Genomic DNA, 20,183 nt, shown 5'->3' with positions numbered 1-20,183 from the left:
AGCTCAGGTCATAATCTCACAGTTCATGAGATCCAGCCCTGTGCTGGATCTGTGCTGACAGCAGGCTCTGTGCTGACAGCAGAACCTGCTTGAGATTCTCTCTCCCTTCTCTCTCTGCCCCTCCCCTGCCCACGTGCACTTGCTATGCCTCCCTCTCTCAAACATTAAAAACAAAACCTAAATCTTGCACAAAAATTAACTCAAATGGATCACAGACTTAAACATAAAACATAAAACTGTAAAGATTGTACAAAAAACAGGAGGGGCACCTGGACATCTCAATCAGTTAAGTGTCCAGCTTTGGCTCAGGTCATGATCTCTTGATTCCTGGGGTTAAGCCCCACATTGGGCTCTGTGTTGACAGCTCAGAGCCTGGAGCCTGCTTTAGATTCTGTGTCTCCCTCTCTCTCTGCCCCTCCCCTACTTGCACTCTCTCAGAAACATTTGAAAAATTAAAAAAAAACAAAAACAAAAACAAAACAATCTTTGGGATCTAGGACTAGGTAAAGTTTAGACATGATACCAAAAGCACAATCCATAAAAGAAAACGGGTAAACTGGAGTTCATCAAAATTAAAAACTTTAACTATATAAAGAATCCTGTTTAGAATATGAAAAAAATAAGGGACTGGGAGAAAATGTTTGCAAACCAAAAATCCAACAAAGGCCTAGTATTTAGAATATATAAAGAATTCAAAACAATAGTGAAAGACCAAACCAATTACAAATGGGCAAAAAGAGGGGCACCTGGGTGGCTCAGCTGTTTGAGCGTCCAACTATTGGTTTCAGTTCAGGTCATGGTCTCGCAGTTGGTGAATTCGAGCCCCCCACTGGGCTCTGCGCTGACAGTGCAGGGCCTGCTTGGGATATTCTCTCTCTCTCTCTCTCTCTGACCCTCTCCTGCTCGTGCTCTCAAAATAAACAGAACTTAAAAGAAAATGGGCAAGGGGCACCTGGGTAGCCCAGTCAGTAAATGTTCAACTTCAGCTCAGGTCATCATCTCACAGTTGTGGGTTCGAGCCCCACATCAGGCTCTGTGCTGACAGTTCAGAGCCTGGAGTCTGTTTCACATTCTGTGTCTCCCTCTCTCTCTCTCTGCCCCTCCTCAGTTTGCACTCTCTCAAAAATAAAACATTAGAAAAAAATTAAAAAAAAAAAGGCAAAAGAACAGGTATTTCACAAAATAAGCACACGAGAAGATACACATCAGCCATTCTGTTAATACAACTAGAAGCCACAAAGATATCACTACACACCTACCAGAATGGCTAAAATAAAAAATGGTGACAATACCAAATGAAGATTTAGAGAAACTGGATCACGCACACATCCCTAATAGGAACATAAAATTGTACAGCTAAAGACATGTAGCAGTTTGTTTAAAAAACTAACCATGCAGAGAGGCACCTGGGTGGCTCATTCAGTCAAGCCTCTGATGTAGGCTCAGGTCATGATCTCACTGTTCATGAGTTTGAGCCCTACTTCAGGCTCTCTGCTGGCAGTGTGGAGACCACTTAAGATCCTCTGACCCCCTCTCTTTCTGCCCCTCCCCCTGCCTTCTGCTGTCTCCAAAAATAAACATTAAAAAAAAAAAAAAAACAACTATGCAATGACCATACAACCTAACAATTGCATTACTGGACATTTACCTCAGAAAACCAATGTTTACACAAAAACTTGTAATGAATGTTCATAGCAGCTTTATTCGGAATAGCCAAAAACTGGAAACCACCCAGATGTCCTTCAACGGGACAAGGAGTATATCAAGGAATACAATGCAGTAATCAAAAGGAATGAACTACTGACACACACAACAACCTGGATGTATCTCTGGAGTATTACGCTGAGTGAAAAAAGCCAATCCCAAATGGTTACATACTATATGATCTCACACAACATTCTTGAAATGACAAAATCTTAGAACAGTGGTTGCCAGGGATTAGGGATGGAGGCCAAGGGGGTGAGTGTGGTTCTCAGAGGGTGCCTGGAGGGAGATCCTCGTGGTGATGGGGTAGCTCTATCGAGGCTGAAGTGGTGGTTACACAAATCTACTTGTGACAGAGAACTATACACCCACATTGTGCTAGTGTCAGCTTCTGGGTTTTGATACTGTATTATAACTATGTAAGAAGTAACCATTAAGGAAAACTGGGTGAAGGGTACCTCTAGCTTTGCAACTTCCTATGAATCTGTAATGGTTTCAAAATAAAAAGTTAGTTAGAAAAAAAGTAAGCAATAACTCTAAATGCAACTTGGTATCCTGGATTGGATCCTGCAACAGAAAAAGGACATTATTGGAAAAACTGATATAATCCAAGTAAAGTCTGTAATTTAGTTAACAGTTTTGTACCAATGTTAATTTTTTCTTAGTTCTGATAGATGTACCAAGGTTATGTAAGATATTAACATTAAGGGAAAGGGTATATGGAACTCTTCTGGGAATCTAAAATTATTTCAGGAGCACCTGGCTGGCTCAGTCAGAGCATGCAACTCTTGATCTCAAGGTTGGGAGCTCAAGCCCCACACTGGGTATGGAGCTTACTTTAAAAACAAACAAAAAAATTAAAATTGTTCCAAAAAAAAAATAAAATCCTGATACCCAGACCAATTAAATCAGGCTCCCTGGAAGGTGGGCCCCAGGTATCCCGTATTTTTAATTTACCAGGTGATTCTAATGTGCAGCCAAAGTTAAGAACCATTGTTCTGGAGACAGATGATGTCTAAGTATCTGTTTCCCAACCTGGGTTTGCTCTTAGACTTCCTTGAGAACAGTTTCTAAGTGAGCATGCCAATGTTCTTTGGCTTTCATTCCCACTAGTCCCAGATAAGGGATTCAAATTCCTTTGAGAAAAGTTCCAGAAATCCTCCTTCCTCCCTATCCAATCTGAGATCCTAGGTCTCTATGATGCCCCAGTTTCTACACCATTGAAGAACTGTGGAAGGTAAATGTGGGTAAACCAGAAGAAAAAGACAAATGCCTTCTTATTCCCAATTCTCTAAAACCCTGTAGCTAAGAATAGCAAAAAAGCAGAGAGCTGAAATGTTTCAGGGGTATAAAAAAACCTGATGTCCTGTTTTTTTTTTTTTTTTTTTTTTTAAGAAAGGGGATGAGGATCTGCGTGGTGTATAACCAACCTTCCCTCCTCCCCCTTGCTGTTCTCCCTGCAAATTACAGCCATACAGCTCTCCACAGAGGCCTAGGAAGAAGGTACAAAAACAGGTCTAGCAGTTGGTTAATCTCCCTGGGATCCAGCAACTAAGAAAGGATTAGGTGCAGCAGACCCCTTCCTCCCATGTATGACCTCTTCTTAAAACACAGAAAAAGACAAATACTGTTAGTGGCAACTAAGCAAGACAGGCTGAGAAGCAGAAAGAGCAGGGCTCCTCAGTGCCACTGGGGGCCAGCTTGCTTGCTCAGGGCTCTGAGCTCAGGGCTCAGAGAAGCAACCTCCACAGGAGGGAGCAGGACAGTGGGACATACTTGTGGGTCATCGTGCTTCTTCTAGGTTTGGCACACGCAACAGGCAGGGGCATGTGCTTTGAAACATGGCATTGTAAGGGAAGCCAAATAGTTCACTGTGGCCAAGGTCATGGATGTGAACCCCCAGCCAAAACTAGTGCTCTTGGTTTGCTCAAAAAGTGCTGCCGGCAGCAGAAAGTTGGCAAATTAAAAGCAAAGTGAGTACAGGTCACGGCCACATAAAGGCAATAATCGTGCACTCACATCATGGCTTGGCCCAAAGAGGTATAAATACACTGCACTGTCACAGGGAGAAGGCTGGGTCCTGGGGACCGGAGATGACAGTGTTCTTTCCATTCCCTTCAGAAGCAGGCCTGGAGGGCTGCGCCCCAGCTAACCCCCATTTCCTAAAGGAGGGCAGGACCTGCTGAAGGCTCCTGGCACTGAGGTCTGGTTCTGAGGACAGCCCAAGACCGACATCTATAAGGGCCATCTAAAACGTGGCCTGGAGGGGATGGGGACAGGCTGACAGGAAGCTACTCCTCGGCTCTCCAGTTCCCCACGTGCTTGTCCATTGCCCACACCTGGGGCTGCCTGGCAAGCAGTTAAACCCCTGGGTTCCGCCCAGGGCTCTCCTCTGCTGGGAGGCCAGGTCTGCTGTGGTTGGGCCCTAGAGGAGAGAGGGAAAGGAAAATTAATATCAAAATCAGTAAAGGGAGCAGGCCTTATCAAAACCAAGTGTTAAAACTGTCTTCAGGACAAGAAGGGGTGGGTAAGACAGAGGAGCCTCAGGACACCTCAGTATCAAGGCAGAGCTGAGAGTGATGAGTTAGGAAAATAGGCTAACTCCACATCACAAGAGAAAACCACTGGGAGGAGGGGATGCATCACTGAGAGGCAGGAAAGCAGGGCAGGGGGGTTCTGCTCATGGGAGGCCAAGGCCATAAATGCTGGACGAGAGGAGCCCGCCCTGGACAATAAAACACCTGCACTGGAAGGCAGGTTTAGTTTCCAGTGCCGAGTATTTCATGACCCCTCCTGTCTTCCAGAAAAATGAAAAGTAGGAACAAGGGACAGGAAGGGCCCACTCACCCTCCCACCCCCCAAGAGAAACACCTCCCAGGCAGGGGTGGGAGTGGGAGCGGTTTCCAGGGCTCCTCCCAGCAGCTAGAGGGCTGGGGAAGGAAAGTAAAGAGAAAGGGAAGATATTTACCTTGGGTGTTTTCTGAAAACAAAAAATGCTCACTAGTCCACAGTCAATTATCAACTGCAGTTTCCAAATGTGCCAAAGAGGGAAAGGTCTACGGGGAAGGCTAGAGAGAGCAGAGGGGAGAGAGACAAGAGGAAACCAGCTATGCAGCTGCGCCGGCAGGGCCTGTCGGCTTGGGCAGCACCGAGGGCACAGATGCGCTGGGCGGGGTCGGGGGCCTGGGTGGCGGCGTGCAAACACGCTGCCTGAGCCTCAGAACCAGAGGGAGCAGGAAGCGCAGTGTCTGGAGTGGACTCCCTTGGAAATCAGCTCTGTGAATGGTTGTTGCGCAGTAGTTACCCCGAGTTTGAAATGGCAGGCCAGGGGTTCAGGAAACTTTCTGTAAAGGGCCAATATTTTTAGGGTTTGCAGGTCATATGGTTCCTGTGGCAACAATTCAACTCGGCTGTTGTAACTAAAGGCAGCCATATACAACCCATAAACCAGCAGGTCGGGTCCAATAGGACTTTGTTTACAAGAACCGGCAGCTGGCCAGTTTGCCGACCCCTGCTGTAGGCAGTTAAAAATGATTGTGCCTTCCAAGCATCTCAATAAAGGCATTTGTCTGCCAGGAAATCTAGTGCCAAAGTCAATCAGGGGATAGTTCTGACCTGCACTATTTAAGCAATGTCCCCAGCAACACCTCCATGTGTGCAGCGACACTAAGCTCTCCTGGTCAGCAGAGTGCCACCCACCAGAGAGACTGCAGCAAGAACTTTGGGAGCCGAGGCAGGAGCACAAGCACAGCAGGCAAGCCCCACTAGGGACAAATGTCAGGGCGCACTTAAGGGAGAAGCAACATCATGGCAACAGAACAGGGGACGCTAATCCATTACACAGAGGAAAATGACCCACAGAGCCACTGTAAATTACAGGTTTCCCTGCTTTCCCAAAGTAGAGTGTTGCTATGGAACCTTCTGTAAGCCAGAATGGCAGAGAGCGAAGATGCAACCACCATTTCATAAAGCAAAAGTCCTCTTCGCATTTCTTTCAGTTAGTGAAAACAGGCACGGACGTAGATACTTTGTAAAAGCAAAGCAGTGCCAAGCAAACTTTCGGAGATACCTGTAGTCCCTTACAGGACTGCCCAATGAACAGCTGAAGCCAAAAAAGGACGGTAAAACACTGCATATATAATAAAAAAGGAAATGAAGGAAAAACCATCCTTCTTAGATTTAGGTCTACACCTTGATAAGAACATGTGCAGTCTGAGTAGCAGATGGACCCACACAGAGTTCAGGCTGAGAAAACCAAGACCAATGCTCACATTTTGAAAGAACAACATACTGGCTTTTGAGACCCAAGTCTAATGAGATGGTGTGAACCTCTATACAAGTGGCATCTCACAAAACAACAGTATCACAGTAAATACAGACCTGTGATCAGTCCTAAAAGGCAGAACACCACCTCTCAGCGCACGTTCATGGAGAAAAGGCTCAAACGCCCAGATCCAGGGTTTGAGCAGCACACCTCAAGCTGGAGCCCCCTTCTACCAACACAGAGATGAAGCACTCGGGCTGAGCCGCTAACGTGGCCCAGGGTGGGGCTTTCTGTCCCTTGCACCTACAGGTCACCTCTCAGAAAGTATCTTTCTACCATAAAAACATATTCGTGTTCTCAAGTGTGGGTTTAAGAAATCAGAGCTGTTCCCTATGAGACACCAAGGCCAAGGGCAGGCACAGGTTCCAAGCCAGAGTGCCTAGGTCTCTCTCTGCTTCTGACTCTTCATCTGTAAAATGCACCTTACCACTACCACCTCTGAAAATGGCTGGGAAGTTTTCTTGGATGAGTTAGGACAAGGAAAGCTCCTAGTACAGTGTCAGGCAGAGTAAGCATTCAAATGAGTTCGGTGTCCCCACTGCAGAGTGCCCAGGGCAGCCAGTGGCCTCTGTGGAAGCCCCACCCACTCCTCCAGCACCACTCAGCCTTGGAGTGTATCTCTAACCCCAACTCAGGAGCTCAATCAGAATAAAAGTACCTTCTTGAGTAGTAAGGAAAATAAGTTCCCTGACTTTTTACCACTCCTACCCAAAGGCCTCTCTCCATAGGCTTTTTATTTTTTCCCTCCTTATGCTCTTGAAGGCATGGTTTGCCATCCCACAACCTACCCCACACTGCAAAGTCTATTTCTTCCAACGTGATACTCCTGCTCAAAGTGGAACCCTGGATGCGAAGGGCACGCCTTAAATATTAGCTTCACCCGACTGAATGTCTCAACAAGTACCCTTCTCGGTTTCTGGGATGGTGTTGACCAGCCACCTTCTGAGCCAGGCCCACTGGTGACCTAGATCTTCATTTTTCAGGTGACCTAACTCTAATCCTAAATGACCAAGAGTGTGTGAGCTTGACCTTATTCCCACTTAGCAACTATTCTCTAATTAAGTCAATCCATCCTAACAAGCCCTCCAGAGAAAATGCTAACTTAACATACTTTCAACGCCAGCTGGTCTACAGCGCAATGTCATCCAAGCTTTAAAACCAGTGAAAAGAGAAAGAGGAGAGGATGGGCAAAAAAGGGGACAAGGAAAGAAGAATGCAAGGCAGAGTGAGGGCAGAGAGAGTGAGTCAGTGTGTGCGAACAGCAAGGACGGCACAGGACATGAACTCCCTCTGGGCTGACACACAGTGGGATGTGGCCATGAGGGGCTCACCTGCTGCTGTGGCTGTCTTGTCACCGAGGAGCCTGATCTGGCTGCCTGGGATGACCTGGAGGTCTGCGCTCTCCGGGGACTGTGGCAGGTTCTGGGCTCGAGTAGCCAGGAGTGCATTGAGGTACTGCAGCCGCGTGACCTAGAAGATAGGAAGCATTACCACGCAGGTGCGACTCGTGAAACCAAATGGAGAAAGTGAGGTATGAAAGATCACACCTCTCCCTCCTGCCCACAAGCACCAGAACTAGGTGGGAGAGTCACACTCAGCAGGACCAAGAAAAATGAAGAACTTTAAGCAAGCCAAGGGAAGAGGGGAGCAATCAAGCAGTGTTTTTAAGATCTCAAAAGGAAACTGGGTGCAGTCCCAGTGACGGGACTAGACTGTCAGCAATCAGGCCTCCAGGGGCCAAGACCGTCTGTCCTTCAGAGCAAGTACAAGGCCGTGCTCTGTGTGTGAACTCTCAGGTTGACTCAACTAGAATCCACTCTTAATCCATACAAATTTGTGACCAGCTGGTTCAGCCCCTTGGGGACACAAAGCTGATTAAAAACCAGTACCCATGAGCAGCCCAGTCACCTTAATGAACTGTAGGTCGGAGAGGGCCCGCACGGTGTAGTCAGGACAGTACGCAGACAAGCGGCCACCATCGGTTGGCTCAGACTGCAGGTCATGGCGGATGGGCTGGAGCGAGGACACTGGGGACTGGTGAACTATCAGAAGAAACAAACACTGACATCTCTGGTGGGGACAAATGCAGTCTCTAACATCCACCTCACAGATAGCTAGAACATAGAGAAGGATGGCAAGCACACTTCCTCCTGGGAAAGGCTAGCAGGGGTAGGAGCGAGCAACAAAGATGAGCCCCAAAGAAATGCTGCCCATTCCCTCGACGCAGCACAGAGATGAGAAAAGCCAGCCTGTCCCAAAGAGCAATGTCTGACAGGACAGGGCAACTGGGTGGTTCAGTCCATTAAGTGTCCGACCCTTGATTTCAGCTCAGATCGTGATCTCACAGCTCATGAGATTGAGCCCCAAGTCAGACTCTGACCTGACAGCTCAGAGATTATCTTGGGATTCTCTCTCTCCCTCTCTCTGCCCCTCCCCCTGCTTGCTTGCGAGTGTGCATGTGTGTGTACTCTCTCAAATGAACATTAACACAGACACACACACACACACACACACACACACACCCCCAGGAACACCTGGAAGAAAGGGAGGCCAGGACCTTTCCCCCAGCAAGCAGCCAGGAAGGTCAGACTCTGCCCAGCCCAGCAGCTGAACCCAGCATTCCACTCCCAGAGGGCTGCGACTTACCTGAGGACGGTGCTGTCAGGGCAGATACTCCATAGTAGGTGAAGGCCCCATTCTCAAACTTCAGGCCCTCTTTCCCGATCTCCACCTCAACCCTGCCCTGGGAGGTGTAGGGAAAGGGAGGAAGGAGGAGCAGGGAAAGAAACAGATGCAGACAGATTACCTTTCCTGCTGGAAGAGAGCACAAGGAGAAAGCAGCAACCCCAGTTATTCAGGGGGTGTGTATCTGGATGATCCTCCCTCTTCTCAGACCCTTCCCTAGTTTCTGAGCAAGTGGGAGGCCCCAGTCTGGGCTCCCAGTTACCTGCAGGATGAGAATGAAATAATCCACCGGCTGGCTGCGCTGGTACAGGTAATGGTGGGCAGCCAGACGGTTGCTCTCGTCAAACCTCACTTCCTGGTTGACGCTGGGATGCTTCAGCAGGTGCAGCAGGACCTTCTCGGAGATTCGCAGGGGGCTGAATACATCCACCTCTGCCCCGTGGTGGAAAAAAGGGACAGTGTCCACCAGGCCCAAAGTGGCCTGCACAGCCACACCCGACTCCTGCTGCCCCACATGAGCCAAGTCACCTCCCCAATACAAGAGAACTGGGCAGGCACACACCCACCCGCTGCTGTGGCTTGCCAGAGGTGGCACCAGCCTGGCCCCAGCTCTCAGCCACCTGGCAGACAGGAGCTGCCACTCAGGTGCCCTGAGATGCTGACAGGGCTACAGAGAGAAGCACAAGTTCTGGACACTGTCCTTACTGGGAATGAGGGGACACCTGGTGTCCGCCTGGAGGTCTCCTGACCCACTGGACGGGGAGCAAGAGAGCAAAGACAAGGCCCACCCTTCACCCTCACCTCGGGACAGGAAGCGCTGGGTGGCCAAGAGCAGCTGAGGCGAGATTTTCACTTTATATTCATCGTCAGACACCTTGAACAAAGAGAATTCCTCTTTCCGCCTGAGAGGGGCACTCAGAGAAGCAGGCTTCTTCCTCACTGTGGCATCTCCTACAATGGCAAGAAGGCCTGCTGAGCCATCAGTAGCCCTCCAATCAACACAACCAAGCCAAGGCCTGGAGGTTCTTGGGGATGGGAGGGGGCAGCAACCCATATTCTTGCTATATCCCGAGGGAGTATGGAAAGCGACTGCTCCTCTCCTCAGAGTTGGGAGATAATACTGGTATAACAGCAAGACCACTTGTAAAAATAATAGACATTCTTGGTCATTAAGAGACCCCTCACCAGAAAGCACGTGTTTGCAGATAACTGGTGCTAAACAGCAGCAGCTAACCTGATGTCTGCACGCCTATGGCAACCTGAGGCACCAAACTAAAGAGGCTGCATTTGGGGGACAGATGCATGGGCAAAGTGATTCACCTGATAACAAACAGGGGTGAGGTGTTCAGTGACCCAAGTGTGCATGTGAGACCTCAGCCATCGAGCACGGGTTCTGCGTCTACCCTACAGATCTCAGCCATCATCCCAAGAGGCAGACACTTCTAAGACAGGCCCCAGAATCTTCTGTTTTGGAAAGACCCTCTTAGCAGTAAAGAATGGGATACTTGGAGGAAACGTTTCCGTACTGTACAAAAGAACATGAGAAAGTAAGGGCCAAGGCAAACAGGAGACTGGGAAAGGCCCATAAAGGGCAGAGTGTCCCCTCTGTGCTGGAGAAACCAAACAATGCAGCTATGATGAGAGCCCCAGGCAAGCACTGAGACTGTAAAGGCCGTGGCTCCCCAGCCAGGCACAGGTGTGGGGCCTCCGACACCTGACCTGAGGCAGGGCTAAAGGGAGAGGGGCCTGGCTAGGTAACAGCTCTGACTGGAGATCCAGCCTCATTTTCAGCAACACGGAGACCTACTGTCCTCTGATGCACACAATACATCTCAGTAGGCTTAAAAGTTGAGATGGAACACTACCAGTAGTCAAGACTCACGGTAATCCTCAGACTCATCCAGGATCTCAGACTTGATGATCTCCTCAATGACGTCCTCCAGGGTGACCAGGCCCAGCACCTCGTAGAAGGGGTCACCTTCACCCTCGTTGTTCACCCTCTGCACGATGGCCAGGTGGGACTTCCCTGGGGGAGGGGACACTCAGATTACAGCTTGCCAGGGGCCTCCCGTTTTGCTTACTCCCACCTGTGACAAGCTCACCAAAGGGACAGAAGTTGATGTTTTTCCTACAAGGTGCCAAGCACAAGGTGGGACTCACTTTACATCGAAGGAACCTAGATCTCAGACACTATGTTCACCCGCACAAGGGCACCCAGGCAGTGGCAGAGCAGACTCAGCCTCTGGTCTAAATGAACGTGGCATAGACAAGGATGCATCAGACTAAGACAGGTGCAATAGGGTTGCACACACAAGGGCACCAACTCCAGAAACACAGCCTCCTCTGGGACAATCTAAATGGCAGAGCAGAGAGGGGCCACCCAGTGACTCTCCTAGGAAAGTTTTCCCAATTCGGAATGCTGTCCTTTATTTCCAGAAGCCAAGGTCTATGAAAGTTATCCAGGGAGAAGATGGTAAATGGTAATCAGCCAGTCAGAGCCCCAACTGTGTGGGAGGAAGAGCAGCAGCCTGGAACTGTTCACCTTCCTCTTCTTCAGATTAGCTTTCTGTTTGTTTCTTTGATAAAGAAATGTAAGCTTGAAAAAGCCCAAGCCTCAGAGTGCTGGGGAATATTGAGAAAACTTCAAGAATCTACTTTTTTTATCTACGAAACTTTATACCTGTCCAAAAGAAAAAAAATGCAAGCTACCTAGGTCATTGTAAATTTCTGAGTAGCCACATTAAAAAACAAAAACCAAACCAAACCAAAAAAAAAAAAAAAACCACAGGGGAAATTAATTGACAGCATATTATTAACTCAATATAGCCAAAATATTTCAACATTCAATCAATATAAAAACATCAAAACAGGGACCCCTGGCTGGCTTAGTCAGTGGAGCATGTGCCTCTCGAGTTCCGGGTTGTGAGTTTGAACCCCAAGTTGGTACAGAGATTACTTAAAAATAAAATCTTAAAAAAAAATAAAAATAAAAATTAATTAATTAAAAATTTAAATAAATTAGGGGTGCCTGGGAGGCTCAATCGGTTAAGCTTTTGACTCTCGATTTCAGCTCAGGTCATGATCTCCTGGTTCGTGGGACAGAGCTCCACATTGGGCTCTGCACTGACAGCACAGAACCTGCTTGGGATTCCCTCCCTTCCCCCTCTGCCCCTCACCTGCTATCTCTCTCTCTCAAATACATAAATTTTTTTTTAATAAAAAATTTTTAAAGATTGAAACATATTTTCCTTTTTTGCACTGTCTTTGAAGTCTGGTGTGTGTTAGGCACTTCCAGCACACCTCAGACCAACTACCTTTCAAGAACTTGACAACCACATGTGGGCAGGGGCTGCAGAAGGGGTTGTGCAGGACTAGGATACAGAACTAAGAGAAACTCACCTCAGCCTTTGTTACTGATGAAAAAAACTTAAATCTCTCAGTTTAAAAAAAAAAAAAAAAAAAGAATCTTTCAGTAAAGAAAAAAGTCAAGTTCACTTCTTTGTGTGAATAATACTTTACATACCTTGGGTTTAATTACAGTGTGGTGAACAGAATTCAGAAACACACTCTCTGGAACTCTTTCTGGCACACACTGCCTCATTCTTTCAGCATCCATGCCCCACCCCCCAGTGTCAGGTGCAGGAAGACCTCTGCTCCAACTTTAGATTGAACAAAATGTCCAGTCAACCAAAAGCTATTATTATTAGACCACTGGCCAGATCATCAAGAAAGGAATGAGGCTCTAAAAGAATAAAAAGAAAACACTTAACTATATTTCATCAAATCTAAGATGTCCTCAATTGTGAGATACATCCTGATTGCAGAGAAGTTCAAACACAAAAAAATGTGCACCTGACACGTGAAGGATTGCAGCATTTCGTGCCTACTGTGTGCTGGCCACTAAGGGCTTTATTCAGTTATTAACTTACAAATCCTTCAACAACTCTATGAAGGAACAGAACATTATTCCCATTTACAATTTGCAGAGAAAACTGAGACCAAGAGAAGGTTCAGTGACTCACCCAAGTGCAAAACCTGGATTTGATGGGGCACCTGGGTGACTCAGTCAGTTAAGCATCTGACTTCAGCTCAGGTCATGATCTCACAGTTCTTGAGTTTGAACCCCACATCAGGCTCTCTGCTGTCAGCACGGAGCCTGCTTCAGATCTTCTGTTCCCCTTTCTCTCTGCCCCTCCCCTGCTTATGTCTGTGTGCACTCTCTCAAAAAAAAAAAAAAAAAAAAAATTAAAAAACCCCCCAAAACAAAAAAAAACATGGGATTTGAACCCAGGCAGTTGGCTCCTGAATCTGTTCTCTTAACCACCACACTCAACTGACTTTCACTGAAGAGAACAAAAAACCCGAATCTTAGGAAATCCTCCCCTCTGGGTGAGTTACACGTGGCCAAGGTACTCTCTCCAGCACAGGAGCCCTTCTAAAGAAAAGTATCGTTTTCTAGAATGCTCTAACATCCTCAGACAAAAATTAAAGGCAGAAATGACTATACCATCTTTCCCACTTCCAGGAGGAAAAGGCCAGGGGTTGCCTAGAACTACCTGCTCTTTCCTGCTGAGACAGAAGCATTGAATGAGGAACTCAGCATTTCTAGATGCTTCCCAGCACTGGGTATCTGTGCTGGGAATGGTTCACACTGGCAGACAGACATCATTTCTACAAGGGCCAAGGCAAGGCCCTTGTAGGACAGCCCTCATGGGGAAACACCAAAGCTCAACATACAATTTTGGTCAGATTCTGGGAACCAGAGCCCAGGTTCTAGATGACCATCTAAGACAGAGAACTCATTTCAGCTCCATTCTTCCAGAATGCCAGTCACTTTGGCATGTTACCTTTAGAATGGATTAACTTCTCCCTTGCTTTCAAACAGTTTTTTTAAATTTTTTTTAATGTTTATTTATTTTTGAAAAAGAGAAAGACAGGCAGACCATGAGTGGGAGAGGGGCAGAGAAAGGGAGACACAGAATCCGAAGCAGGCTCCAGGCCCTGAGCTGTCAGCACAGAGCCTGATGTGGGGCTCAAACTATGAGCAGAGCAGAGAGATCGTGTCCTGAGATGAAGTCAGATGCTTAATGAATGAGCCACCCAGGTGCCCCCAAATGTTTTTGTTTTTGTTTTTGTTTTGAGAGAGAGGAATGCCATGTGCAAATGGAGAAAGTGACAGAGAGAGAGAGAGACTCTTAAGCAGGCTCCATGCTAAGCATGATGTGGGGCTCGATCCCACAACCCTGGGATCATGACCTGAGTCTAAATCAAGAGCTGGATGCTTAACCAACTGAACCACCCAGGTGCCCCACTTTCCAACTTCTGTAAAACAGGCACAAGTTTCTCAGTGGCCTGCCACATGCAATGACTCAATATCAAACAGATGAAAGCAAAGCCCTTGAAAGATCCCCTAACACAATGGCCATGTGATTTATCTCTAGACAGAATGTCCAAGGGGTCCAGAAGGCAACCATGAAAAAGTAGTAGGGGTACACACAGAACAAGCAGCTGGAGGGATTAAAGTTTATTTCTCATCTGATAGGATAAAAACGTCCTGAAAATATACAGGCCCCTGGCTGGCTGACTGGAAACACTAACACAGACCCTAGGACGGCTGCCTACAGGCTCTCCCCAAGCAAGTTCTACGGAGCCACAGACAAGGGGGCAGATGGTGCATCTTACCAACATCAACCAGAAAGCCCTGCAAAAGCTCTTGGGAGTTTTAATTTCAGTTAGCAAGCTCAAATGTACTCAATTATATGGATGCTAGAGGACTCTTCCATAATGTCTAATTTCTAGAATATTTGTAAAAATGCAGTTGGAGTTTAAATTCCTTTGCCTTCCTTTACCTTTTAATATATTATTTATTTGTTTTTGAGACACAGCATGAGCAGGGGAGGGGTAGAAAGACACACACACACACACACAGAGAGAGAGAGAGAGAGAGAGAGAGAGAGAGAGAGAGAATGAGAATATCTGAAACAGGCTCCAGGCTCTGAGCTATCAGCACAGAGCCTGACGCAGGGCTCAAACTCACAGACCATGATTATCATGACCTGAGCTGAACTGACTGAGCCACCCAGGCGCCCAACCTTCCTTTATTTTTTAAAGCAACTGTGGGAACATGTCCTAGGAGAAAAGTGCCAGGGTAACATTCCTCACAACAGCTCTGACTCTTTTCAGAATCATGGGGATCCTCTGGCCTCTGACAGTGAACCAGAACTCAGTTCATTTAGTATATGTGCTGCCGAAGCAAGCACCAGAACTCAGTTCATTTAAAGCAGAGACTTTGAAAAGCTCACGCATCCTAATTCCTCCTTTGGTTGAATGTCCTTGAATGTTTTCATTAGGGAGTTGACAAAGATGACAGGATTAAAAGCTCTAAAACAACACATGTTATTTACCACAACTCCAAAGTATTCACACTTCCTGGTAATGTTTGCACAAAATAATCGGTGTCATCTCAAGTCTGCACACTAAGGGGCACCTCACCAGAGAAGGTGCCTCTCCCAGACTATAAAGTTCCAAAACAGACGATGCTCTGAAGGAATGAAAGGAACAGGGCCGGAATGGTAGCTGCCAAGATGCCAAGGACTCCAGCTTCAGGAAATTCAGAGGGCACCACCACCTCACACACTTGGCAGAGAGATGGGAAGGGAATCGATTTCTAAAACCTCAGGCGCCATAAAGGCTGCAATACGCCCTTTGTTCATAAACAGAATGAAGAAAGGGGTAAGGCTACAAAGGACTTCAATGAGGAAAAATAGGTATCTACCAAAGGACTGCACTGCAAAGAGAAGCAGAGAAGCCTGCCCAATGTCAGAGGAAAGATATAGCCAACCTGCCCTGAGAATGCCCCTCACCTGCTACAGGAGGAGGAAGGCAAGGAGGACTGAAGAGCTTCCGACTGAAGAGCTTCCCATTCAACCTTCAGGTTCCCCAGAGCTGCTCCGAGCCCACCACCCCAGAACAGGAGCAGCCCAGACTGTGGGCCTTCTCTCCCCACCGGCTCCTTCCTATCAACATTTAAACCCAAAGACACCCAACTCACCCATCTTAAAACCAAAGAGCTAAGGCCTTCTCCCCTGCCAGTTCTCTCCCAACCACTGCTCTCTGGCTTCCTCTTTGTAGCCATACCTCATGGAAGGTCCATCTACTTCAACTGTCACGTTCCATCACCCCACACCGTAGCACCAAATCTGCTCTCTCAAAGGTCAAGGGTATCCTGGTTGCTGGATCCAAATGACATGACGCTGGCCTCTCCTGAATCATTCGCCTTCCCTTGGTAAGTGGTCTCTTCCCTTAGCTTCTAGGACGTTCTAAACCTCTGGCTCTCCTCAGCAGCCTCTCCTCTGCTACCCTCCATCCCTTTTATGCTTGTGCCCTCAGGGGGTTAGGCCTTTTGCACCATTCCTGTGGCTTGACTGAGGGACCACTGCTATAACAACAACCAGAACTTTATCTCCTGCTTGGGTCTTTACCTCCTCCTATTTCTCATCAACTGGTATAGCCTGCCTCTTGGGACACTGCACAGACAAATCCCAAATTCCAGTGTTCAGAACAAATTCATCTGTGCCACCCCCCCCCCCACCACAATGATCCCCTTCTCTGTAAGTGCTCTGCTTCAGAGAAGGCTAACACCACCCCCAAGCCAGAAACCCCAAGCCTCACCTTCAGCTCCTCCCTCTCACTCCACAGCTCTTCAGCGAACCACAAAGCCCTCTCAATTCCACCTCTGAATACCCTCTTGGACCTCCTCTCCAGGCCCACTGTACAGCCTTGTTCAGCCTTCCAGCATTTCTTAGCTGGACCCCCACTCATTGGTCTCTACACCAGTCAGTGCTCTGCTCAAAGTCAGCGCCCAAAGATCAAGTCCAGGGGTGCCTGGGTGGCTCAGTCGGTTAAGCGTCCGACTTCAGCTCAGGTCACGATCTCACGGTCCATGAGTTCGAGCCCCATGTCTGAGCCATCGGCCCAGAGCCTGGAGCCTGCTTCCAATTCTGTCTCCCTCTCTCTCTGCCCCTCCCCCGTTCATGCTCTGTCTCTCTGTCTCAAAAATAGATAAACGTTAAAAAAAAATTACAATAAAAACTAAATACTAAGGGCAAGAAAAAATTTAAAAAAAGATCAAGTCCAGCCTTCCCAGGGTCTCAAGCTGGGAGGTGGCAGGGGCATGATGGAACCTTCCTCTATGGACTCCAGGACCTGAAGTGCTGGCCACCAGGCCACAAGAACTTCCACTGCCTGGGAGACTACAGTGGCCCAGAGAAGAGTACTTACCATCAGGAAGTCTGGCCCCCACCGGGGGCTTCCCTCCCCAGAGAGGGGCTGCATAGCCACTTTTTGGGGAAACAGCCAAGAGCAACCAAGAAATTCTCAAGCAAAGCAGTCAGAGCTGTGGAGCAAAGTCTCCCACACAATCCTAAGGTACAGTAATGACAGTAACTGCCCAACTATTCAACACCCATTTGGCCTGGGGCCAGGAGACTTCACAGCTGCCAAGCAGATCAGGAGCCTCCGCTCTCTGGTAAAGACCCTGCCTCACATTATGCAGCCTTTAGGGTCAAGCCCATCCACAGCCCTGGGTGTCCCCCATGCTTATCCTGCAGGAGTTCACGTGTGAGAAGCATGGCCAGTGGACAAAGAGCAGCCAAGCTCTGGGGAACACACCCAAGCCTGCCAATGGAGAGGACTAGAGAGGAACCCACACCTTCACACCCTTGGGACCCTTGGGAGGGTGGGTCTCACTTTTTACTAGCAACCTTAGAGTTGCTCAGATAAACCAAGGTGAAAAGAGAGGGTGAAAATGTGGAGTTAAGGGAGACCCAGAGAGACCTTACTCAGCATGAGAAAAGGGGAAGTTAAAACAAACAAAAAAGACCAAAGGGGAGACTAAATCAGCATCCATAAAGTTGTTTCTGGTGAAATCAAAGCGGAAGTTTCTTTCACATCTGCAGGAAATTAGGAATCATTCCTTCTGTTATCAGCAAAGCAACAGCTCATCAGTGGCCTTAACAATGATCCCTGGAAACATCACAGACCAAACTAATTTGATATTATGTGTACAAATAACAGCGTCCAGGTAACTTGAGACTATACTCTTTTCTTTATTCTTTTAGTTTCTATTTAAGAATTTAGACCTATTACAAAGCCAAAACTCACAAAAATGACACTGACAAAAAAGGCTGGTGGGTTAGAACCAAGAGGGCATAGCTCCCCAAATTAGGCCTACAAGGAAAGAGGGGATTTTGCTGTCTATACCGCTCTAAAAGTCAGCTTTTAAATGATATTTCAAAAGGTCACTGACAGCTGCAAGGGCATCATCTAAAAGGGCACTCGGAGGTCTCACTGCCCTCCATAAAGATGGGACCCTTTCGTTGAGACTTCCATAAACCCCCACTTTTTCCAGCGGAGGGCTCTGGCATTCGTGTCTCCTCCCCAATATCCCGTTACCTCGTTTGAACTCCTCCAGGACAGCGTCCAGCTTGGTGTCGTTGAAGACGAAGTGGAGTGGATGGTTGTAAAAGCGGGTGATGGTGCTGAGTGGTGTGCAGTCTTCGGGGTCCACGAAGGCCAAGTCCTTGAGGTAGAGCATGTCCACGATGTTGGAGCGCTCCTCCTCGTACACCGGGATGCGCGTGTAGCCGCTCTGCATGATGCTGGCCAGGACGCCGAAGTCCAGCACGGCGCTGGCGTCCAGCATGAAGCAGTCCTCGAGCGGAGTAAGCACGTCCTCTACGGTCCGACAGCGCAGCACGCCTTTGCTGAGATCGCTGTAAGGGTCGCCGCCCCCGCGCGCCAGTTCCAGCACGCGCTCGCGCAGCCTCCCGGGCCGCGCCGCCAGCTCCAGCAACTGGCCCACGGGCAGCGCCACCGGCAGGGTCAGCAGCACGGCCAGGCGGCTGAGGAGCAGCGCGCGCGGCGCCAGTGCCAACGCCCAGCGCCCGCTCACGGCGGCCGGCACCACCTCGCCCACCAGGAACACGAGCCCCGCGCTGCCTAGAACGGCGGGCACCGCACGCTGGCCTGCCGCGCGGTACAGCAGCACCGCCAGCGCCGTCTGCGCCAGGCTGGCCAGCAGCAACAACGCTCCCAGGGCGCAGCCGGCCCAGCGCCGCGTGGGCTCCAGGCGCCGCGCCGCCGCACGCTCGGCCTCCGAGCCGCTCTCGCGCAGCACCTGCACCTCGGCGGGCGCCAGCGCCAGCGCGCTCAGTTGCAGGCCCCGCGCCAGCGCCGCTAGAGCCAGCAGCCCCGCCGCCCCTAGGCCCAGCGCCCAGGGCGGCGCCGCCTCCTCAGCTGCCGCGCCGCCCGGCTCCACGCGCACTGCCTCGGCGCGCAGGCGCAGCAGCGCGCTCCACTCGCCCGTGGGGGCCGCCGTCTCCTGGGCCGCCGAGCCATCCGGCTCCCCGCGCACTGCCAGCAGCGCCGAGTGCGGGCGCGCGGCCTCGGCGCGCAGGCGCAGCAGCGCGCGCCACTCGCCCGTGGGGGCCGCCGCCTCCTCGGGCGCTGCGGCCGGCCCGCCCTCGGGGCAGCCCGCCCCCTCGGGGGCCACCCAGGACCAGGAGCTGTTGGCCAAACCCGAGCCGAAGACGCGCAGGCGGAAGGTGGCCTCCGACGCGGCCCGCACCTCTCCTCCGCGCGCCCACCCCGCGTCCGCGGCTCCGTCTTCTTCCAAACACACACCCAACACTCGCGGGCCCGACGCCGCCTCTCCGGCGGCGTTGCCCAGGCAGAGCGCGGCGAGCAACCAGCCTAGCAGACCCGCCGCCGCCGCCGCCATCGCCTGCTGCCCCCTCTCGGCCTCCCGCGCAGCCTACCCCTCCGCCTCCTCCGGACCAATCGTCGCTAGTCTTGGCACCTCCTCCGCCAATAGGCGGTGGGCGAGGGCGGGTCCCAGGGTCGGACTAGGCTGCGCCGGGGAGTAAACAAGCGGCGGCGCGATCCTGGGGCGGGCCGGGGGCGTGGGGCTCTCAGCCCCGCGGGGTTCAGCCTTGAGTCCTAGGGTGAGGGGTGGCCAGCGCCGGGTGGCGCGGAGTGGCGAGCTGGGCGTCTCGTTCCCACAAGCTGTGCCGGCGCGCCGGGAGACCGGACTTGTGCTTTGGGAAGTCCCTGACTGGGGGCGCGGAACGGAGCGGCTGGCAGGCAGAATTTCAGTATGTGACAGATGTGCCATTTATGAGGAAAGGGCCCGGGAACCACTGACCTAGGGGCAAGGAGAGCTGAAAGAGGACGGGACGTTGGGAAGCTCAAGTTTCTTGAAGTTTGTTGATTGCGCCCGACTGTGCTATAGGTCTGGGAACGTTGAGACAGCCCTTTGCCTTCAAGGAACTTGCATCCTGCTAGGGAGAATGATGGTAATTGTGTAAACAAACGAAATCACTACCTCTTTGGATTCCCACAGCTACTTTTACAGGAGAAAAGTGAAGCATGACTTAGCATGGATGCTGGATTCCGACACGACCTGCCTAAT

General features: G+C 49.9%; 1 protein-coding gene across 2 annotated transcripts; it reads right to left on the bottom strand.

Moving 5' to 3' along the window:
- Nucleotides 1–1,682: 1,682 nt before the first annotated feature.
- CNNM3 (cyclin and CBS domain divalent metal cation transport mediator 3) lies at nt 1,683–19,526 on the bottom strand. 2 transcript variants are annotated; one of them, XR_009248698.1, is made up of 9 exons: nt 18,167–19,526; nt 10,596–10,739; nt 9,515–9,664; nt 8,976–9,145; nt 8,675–8,771; nt 7,937–8,070; nt 7,360–7,498; nt 4,673–4,772; nt 1,683–4,129 (listed from the first exon to the last, which is right to left on the bottom strand). XR_009248698.1 is itself a non-coding variant. In XM_058684310.1 (8 exons), exons 1-8 carry the CDS (start codon nt 19,491–19,493, stop codon nt 4,065–4,067), a joined length of 2,226 nt encoding a protein of 741 aa, XP_058540293.1. In that variant the 5' UTR covers nt 19,494–19,526; the 3' UTR covers nt 1,683–4,064. The 2 variants fall into 2 exon arrangements, 1 of the variants encoding a protein (XP_058540293.1); XM_058684310.1 differs by lacking the exon at nt 4,673–4,772.
- Nucleotides 19,527–20,183: the final 657 nt, after the last annotated feature.

The sequence above is a fragment of the Neofelis nebulosa genome, chromosome 9 (assembly GCF_028018385.1).
Source record: "Neofelis nebulosa isolate mNeoNeb1 chromosome 9, mNeoNeb1.pri, whole genome shotgun sequence".
In the NCBI taxonomy this organism is placed as follows: Eukaryota; Metazoa; Chordata; class Mammalia; order Carnivora; family Felidae; genus Neofelis; species Neofelis nebulosa.
Note: the sequence above shows the minus strand (reverse complement) of the source record. Positions and strands in the feature narration are given on the sequence as shown.